The sequence below is a fragment of the Sycon ciliatum genome, unplaced genomic scaffold (assembly GCF_964019385.1).
Source record: "Sycon ciliatum unplaced genomic scaffold, ocSycCili1.1 SCAFFOLD_2618, whole genome shotgun sequence".
Classification (NCBI taxonomy): Eukaryota; Metazoa; Porifera; class Calcarea; order Leucosolenida; family Sycettidae; genus Sycon; species Sycon ciliatum.
This window is the reverse complement of record NW_027044550.1, coordinates 1-8,000: the sequence shown is the minus strand read 5'-3', so window position 1 is coordinate 8,000 and position 8,000 is coordinate 1. Positions and strand designations below refer to the sequence as shown.

The following is an 8,000-nucleotide window of genomic DNA, read 5'->3' as shown; positions in this document are numbered from 1 at the left end:
ATGAACGAATATTCTTTTGGTAACACAGATGACATCACATGCCCTCCTCTCAGTCATTTGATGGATATTGTCAATACTAATGTATTATTACTACTAGTAATTTATTAGGTATGACAAACGGTAGTGCCACGTAAAATATACTGCCACATATTAAAAAGGCTACTTCAAAGTTCATAAAATGTTATGTGCAACATAATCATTGGCAGTCCAGTATGGACACACATGTGCATGCATGCAGTATAAAGTCACCGGCAGGCTGTACGCACTGCACTGTACCGTGTCCGGCGTGCATGTATGTACAGACACTGCATTCGAAGTGACGTGACGAATACTCGAATGTGATTTAACGAATATTCGAATATGATAAACCGAACGAATGTTCGAATATTCGAATATTCGTTTCACCACTAATATACGTGCACGCTTACGGCGTGTACTCGTGTGGGTATCTGTCTCTTCCCCGTTGTATCCCAACATAGTCCATGTGCTGTAGAGTGAAGACCGGGTGTGTGGCGCATAATCCCCATCTTGGTCATTTTCATTGCTGTTATCAAGAGTAGATAAACAAGAGTGTGCAACTCCCGGATGGGTTGGCCCACGGCGGAAGTTTTTGTTGACGTAATCTTTTCTACGACCCACGCTCTGCGTATCTTTTGGAAAGTTTTTGCCTCGTGCACTTGGCCGGGCTTTACATTACAAGGTCGGCGCCGAGCGTGTGCTCTCACACTGCTCTGCGGCAAGATGCGCGTTTTTATGAAAAAAAGGTGACGTCAACAAAAGATTCCGCCCTAGGCGGGGGTATCTGCAGATTGTGCAGGAGAGATCCGGAGTTGCACACTCTTGTTTATCTATTCTTGCTGTTATGTGTAAGAAAGCCAGATGGTGTGGAGCTAGTGCACTTACAGGTGTGGCTGTACTTCTATTGTAACGATGGTACAGTAAAACCTGTAATGGCGACCACTCGGATATGGCAACCACTCGACCATGGCGACCACATTTCCTTGTCACGGACGCATCCACGCTCAAAATAGCTCGGATAAGGCGACCACTCGCTCAACGCGACCGACGACCACCCACCCGCGACCGCGCTGCACAGTGCTAGAACATGGAAATGTATGCATTGCATTGTGTACCATGCATGGTAGATCTACACATCAGTGCAGGAAGTGTAGCTGTGCATGGTGCATGCACGACACTTGACAGGTCCGAGGACTCCAGGCACATGAGCCGTGCTAGAGTAGCATAGATGTGTGCACTGTGATGCACTGATCAAAATGATGTATCACATGTGGATATGGTCACGTGACTCACTGAACCTGGATAGGAAGACCACCTGGCCACGGCGACTACTTGTTCTCGTCCCTTGAGGGGTCGCCTTAGACAGGCTTCACTGTACACCTAGTTAGGCTGTGTTTACATGAGAAATTTCCACCCGGGTCGAGTTCAGCCCGGGTTGAAAGTCTATACGATAGACAAAAGAGGTGAGCGTTTACATGAAGACAATTGACCCGGGTCAAATACTGATATGCCGCCAAAAGTCCACTTCTACAGTCCTGTATGGTCACGCACGTGAAACCGTTCGCGCGAAATTTGCATCTGCAGTGCCGCTCAAACCTGGTGCGAGATACGCACAGAAGTACGTTTGTACGATTTTCTTGACCCGGGTTGATTTCAACCCTCCCCTTGGGGGGAGGGTTGAAATCAACCCGGGGCGAAATTTCAACCCGGGTCAAGCGCAATGCGTCATGTAAACGCGCCATTCATTTTGTGCACATGGCGGGTTGAAATCTGACCCGGGTCGAACTCAACCCGGGTTGAAACGCTTCATGTAAACACAGCCTTAGGAGTGTGTGTGTGTGTGTGTGTGTGTACGTGTGTGTGTATGTATGTGTCTGTTTGTACGTGTGTGTATGTGTATGTGATTGGGTATGTATGTGTATATAAAATGTGTGTGTACGTGTGTGTGTGTGTGTGTATGCAGGTTGCAGCAGTCATTACGGAAGGCCTCCGTAGAATGCCAGCGGCTGTTGGAACAGCACCAACGTAGTGCTCTGCTTCATGCAGCTGAAACTGGCAGGTAAGGAACTACCCAGCGTCTGATGTATCTGAATGGACACAACCTGTGTTTGTCATGTAAACGTGTTCCAGTTCGATGTATAGCTGGTTTGCAACTACAGTACGACAGTTGTGCTTGGTGAAATTAGACCCAAAGTGCATATTTGGCACCCTCAACTTACACGGCCCGTGGCACCCTGGCAGTGGTAGGAATGCGGCTGGACGTACACATGTACAAGTTCAGTGATGTAATCGGAACTGGTCCAGGGCGTCAGCTTTGCACTTTGGGTCGGATTTCACCGAGCGCAACTGTAGAACTGACTCCGAAACACATGTAGGGTATACTCTTTGCGAGTGTAGGGGAATGACCTGAGTAGGTAGTTTGGTGCAGTCCGAGCGAGGGGCCATTGCAACTGGAATGGGTGGCGGGAAGCTGGTTGGCGGCGGGCTCTAGAAGTAGGTGCAGGCGTTGATGCCTTAGATGGTGGCGGGAGGCCTGTCAGCTTGGGCGGGCCCTCAATGTAGTGCAACTTGTACCCGTACAGGTAAGTAAGTCCGGATGAGATTGCTCTCCTGAGCTACAGACGCTGAAGGATCGTGCCAGGTCCGATGATCCGCATTGCCTTCTCCTGCACCTTGTTATAGCGTGCCAGGTGGTATTGGGCTGCACACATGGTGACTAGGGGAGCATACTCTAGGATGGGCCGGATGAACCCCTTGTACACGGCAAGGCGGCCCTCGTGGCCCAGAAGCCAAGCAGCACGGCGCAAAAATCCCAGACTCAGGCACTTCACAGCCACTGCATGGATGTGGCGCTGGAACCCAAGTTTGGAGTCGAATGTGATTTTCATGCACCTTCAGGTGGTCTGAGTCCAGAATAACCTCACCGGAAAAGGTGGTTGGTGGGAATTCAAGGCGCTCTCGAGCATTGCACAGAATGAGGCGCTGGCTCTTGGTCGGCTCAAACTGGATCCGCCATTGCTGGCCCAATGCGGCAAGATAGGTGAGGGTTGTCTGTATGGAGGCTGCGTAGCATTCTCAACCAACTGGTCATACTCGGACACCGAGCAGAGCAGAGCTCCCGAGACGTTGCGCATCAACACATCGTTCAGCGATCGTTGCGGGCCAGGAACTACAGCTTCCTGTTGCTCCAACGTAAGAAAAAAGAATCGGCGTCCGAACTCCAAATGAAGTACATGTAGTGTGTGCCTTCCCTGGTCTGGGTGTCTTGCAGTGTAGTGTGAATTTCAGTGTTACACCAATGCTGCTTCAGCATGGCATGCATGGGTAGACCACTGTGCAGTGTATCATGCAGTGTTCATGCAGTGTATCATGCAGTGTATCATGCAGTGTATCATGCAGTGTATCATGCATTGTGTAGCTACAAGACTACAAGGCACCCCATTGTAGACTGAGCACCCTGTACAGGACTTAGCTGACCCTGAACTTGAGGGTAGAAGACATAGGACCCTGTACAAGATTTAGCACCCTGGGCTTGACCTAGCATCCTGAGCTTGGCTTAGCACCCTGTACACGACTTAGCTAACCCTGAACTTGAGGGTACAAGACATGGGACGCTGTACAAGACTTGACTTAGCACCCTGTACAAGCCATCAAATCCTGTGGCTGTATTAGACACTGGACCCTCTTCCAGACATGGGGCCCTGTGCAAGACATAGCACCCTTGAACTAGACTTACCACTCTCTACAAGACAAGCATTGTATCTCTTTCCATTTTGGGGAAGACCATGCTGTGTGAAAAATCTACCCTTTACAAGACCGAGCACCATGTGTTAGACGTAGCACCCTGTGCAAGACTTAGCACCCCATACAGGACGAGCAGTGGATCTCTTTCTGTTCTGGGAAGCACAACCCCATGCTGTGTGAAAATATCAATACAATGCCTAGCACTCTGTAAAGAAAAGACTTAGAAAAGACTTGGCACCGTGGACATTACTTGAGTTATGGTCATGTACTGGGACTGGCATTACACAGTGGCAATCACGTTGTGACAGTGGGCTTGTCTGTGTTGTTACTGCATGCACTTCGAAGTATCTGAACAGGCGTTCCCAGCGACTGTGTTGAAAAAGGTTGTTTTGCTTGTTTGTGTTGGTGGTGGCTGCTGTTGCTGCTGTTGCTGCTGTTGCTGCTGTTGCTGCTGTGCTGTGTTAGCAATGCGGAAGTCACTGACAGAGCAGCAGCGGAGTCAACAACACGCGTCACGGACACCCTGTTACACCTGAGACAGACCATGTCGTCACAGGTAGCTCGTGATGAGGATATCCTGGAAGTTCTCGGTGGGTACTAGTACATCTTACAGCAACTACATGTATACGCTACTTGTGTAGAATTTAGATACGGGGGGGGGGGGGGGGGGGCTGGGTCTATGTGTATGTGTGTGTGTGTGTGTGTGTGTGCGCGCGCATGGGCCGCTGCCGGCCACATCCCGTGTCATTTGAGATTTTTGTGCTATGGACGGGGAGTGATGGCTGCGGGGTGCGAACTGCCTGCACTCTGCGGGCCTGTGTTCTGGCTTGTGCGTGCCAGTGGTTCATCTTGAAAACCCAGGCTGCATGTAGTCAACACCAGCTTATAGAGCAGGGCCTGCGTGGCCATACAGTCTCTTACCAATCCTAGCTTTCATGCAATGTCCCATACCTGCCAACCTGAGATCGGGACAATGGCATACACGTACCTAGGTATGAACATGCATACAAGTGTAGCTGTGAGGCATCCGACAAATGCACTTTTGGGTGCCTATTACCACCCTCGACATCGGGACGGTCCCAGCCAAATCGGGATAGTTGTAGGTATGATGTCCAGTGTGTAGTCCCAGGGCTGCTGTTGTGCCTTGATCAGTGAGCGTGGTGATGTTCCTACGCATGTGGAGAACTCAGTCTTCCTGTTGTCGGTCATGCCAACTATGGATGTTAGTAGCTAGCTCATAGAAAACAAGTAGCTCTCTCTCTCTCTCTCTCTCTCTCTCTCTCGTTCAAAACAGTGCGGACTGGGTATTGTGTAGGCCTTGTCCAAGTTCTCTCTCTTCTCCCTGTGTTCGTGTTCTGTGTTCAGGTAACTCGTCCAAGACTATTCAGAATGTTGATGGTGACCTACGTGGAGTGGGTAGTCTTGTGGCCCAGAGCAAGCATCTGGTGACTAAGTACGGTCGTCGGCAGGTCACTGACTGCATTCTCATTACACTGGCCTTTCTCATCTTCTGCGCCACCGTGCTCTATATCCTGCTCAAGCGCATATTCTAATCCCGTGTGTGAGTGTGTGTGTGTGCGAGAGAGAGAGAGAGAGAGAGAGAGAGAGAGAGAGAGAGAGAGAGAGAGAGGGAGAGTGTGTGTGTGTGTGTGTGTCTGTGCATGTGATGTGTGTTGTTATGGCTCCAGACCCGCTCACAACATACAGTGAGTGAGTTATAATTATGTGTGGTCGTGTTTCTTAGTTCAGAGCTTATAGAAGAGTCCTAGTTGCAAACTGTCTTTACTCAAATTTCTTGTACAGTACTTGAAAAATAGCCAGTATTCTAGTAGTCTTCTATCTCCGATGACTGGTTTAGCATTTAGGTCATCGCCATTCCAGAATGTTTGACCCTATGTTTGCGCGACGTGCTGTTTCGAAAATTGTTTATTCTGTAACATATTCAAACGCGTAAGGGATAAGAAGTTAGCAAAATTATTTGAATGCACCATGTGTATCGTCTATCAAACTAATCTATTTTTTTTATCCTTTCTTGATATTTTCGCTGTTGAGACTACTTGCTGTAAATGCTGCTGTTCTTCGCTTCCGCTTTGTACATTGCTGCTGCACTGCTCTGTTGTAGCCGTTGCTCTCATGTGCTTATGTTGTCTTGACGTTTTCACTGCGGCTTTTTTAAGTTATTTTTACATTAACGTCATCAAACGTTGTCGAGGTCCTTTGCCTGGTCTGCCGTGTGGTGTCCCCACTCAGTCACATGACCCACTTGTATTCATGTCACGTGATCAAGAGAATATGTGTTATGCTGTTCTGCATTCCAAGCAGGACCGGGTCCCTGACTCTACATAATTATCACAGAGGACCATGAGGAGATGTGTGTGTGACTGTGTGCTGTTCGGTTTGTAGTGATGAAAGGTTCATAGGGACATCTAGCCCTCTACTAGCAGCTGAGAGCACTGGTGGTCGTGTGGTCGTAACCTTGGACTGTTGGTCTGCATCTTTGCACAAATTGTAGTCTTCACTTCCCAGCTTCTGTGATACTTTTTGGTGTCTTTTCCAGCTAGAGCCTACATAGTACTCCCTGATTCAAAGCATGCATGGACAGAGGAGTGTAGTGGTGATAAGACTCAAATCTTGGTGCATGGTTTGCAATCTTGCATGTCTGTGTGTATGAAGCAGAACCATGGTGGTGGTGATCCTCAAGCACGCCAGTCATTTAGATCTATCATCAAGTACCCTTGCTATCATGCAGCTACATTGTATGTATACCAACAGTTCTGGATGGGACTTTGAACAACTGCATCATGACCAAGAACCGAGAGCGGCGGCCATTGTGGAAACAAGACACACAACCTCAGAATGACAAGGGAGCAGGGCAGCTGCGAACGCTTTTTGTACCGAAACTTTTGTGAAAATTTTGAACATACCTTCTTTCTAGAAGCTGAAAGCCACCGTCCCCACCCCATAACCAGCCTTTTACCTACTTTTAAATTATACCTATTCTATGTTGAGCGGATGCGAGGACAAAGGACAAAGACCACAACCCTGTGGTTATGGCGACACGGACAAGGCACAGCCTTTCGGCACTGTGATCGTGCAGAAAGTACATGCACTCAACGTGCGCGCGCGCATACACACACAACGTGACGTCAGGATGACGTAGCACCATAGCAACCAGTGGAAATGTGCGGAGAAAATCTGAAGCTAATAATAAAATCAATAGAATGATGTGTCTTCTTGGCTTGTTCTACGAGGTTACATTGATGCATGTGTACGGAACAAACTTGATAAAGACTAATCTGCCTTCATCCCTTGTTTTAATACTAAAAATTATTATGGACTCGGATGGAAATAAAAAATAATTATTTTCACATAACAGTGTCGCACACAGAGTGCATTGCCATTGGTGAGTAAAAAAAGAAACCCAAGGGCTATACAGCCTATAAACAACACACATAGTGAGTGGCACTGCCGCTATTTCTTGCACAAATGACAGCACAGCTATAAACAGAAGCATTGCGAGGGCCCATTGCACTGCTTGTAGTCAGCCAATGCAATCAGCATTTTGCATTATATAATACCGCTAGCGGCTAGAGGCTGTACCACTAGCGACAGTCACACACACACACACACCACACACACACACATTGTAAAAAAGCAGTTGAAGCAAGATACACAAAAGGTCGCCTATTGAACAATCCATTGCAGGCACTGTGGGCAATGCGCGGTACTCATCTGGACATGAGCCACTCGTCGATTATGTCGACCTGCAGTGCGTTCCGCACACACTCACCTGTTCCCGGTGACCAGAACATAATAAAGTCCATCTGCTGCAGAGAGGATGAGACAAACGTGACAGCGCACTCAGTAGCTTAGCTTGCGTACTCTCGCCGCCTGTACTCCATCTCCGACCGATCAGCCCTAGTCCGATGCACCTGTGGCACAGAAAGCAACCACATGCGTACAATGCACTGTTGCGGACATTCGAATCCGTTGAGAAGTCAAGCGGCCACGGTGCGCTGGCCTTGCAGCCGTGAGCACTGCCGACCCATGTGTTTATAGTGTGTACATGAACAACAGCGCAGGTAGACTCTATGTGCTAAAAGCAGTGAGGCCTGATGGCCGATTCATACTTCATTTCGCGTACATACGGGAAAGCCGTCGCGCGATCGTCGTGCGATGACTTTCCCGTACGCGACATAGTTGAGCTCAAGTCAACTTTTCCGCGATGCGAAGCGTTT

The 8,000-nt window shown here is 48.6% G+C and overlaps 1 protein-coding gene across 1 annotated transcript; it reads left to right on the top strand.

The window, feature by feature from the left end:
* Positions 1–1,981: 1,981 nt before the first annotated feature.
* LOC135830405 (vesicle transport protein SEC20-like) lies at positions 1,982–5,964 on the top strand (the record flags this gene model as incomplete). The annotated part of the gene is given in 3 exon segments (XM_065342661.1): positions 1,982–2,077; positions 4,228–4,352; positions 5,128–5,964. Coding segments are annotated over 3 exon segments (409 nt in total), but the record flags the coding sequence as incomplete, so codon positions are not given.
* Between the last annotated feature and the right edge of the window lie 2,036 nt (positions 5,965–8,000).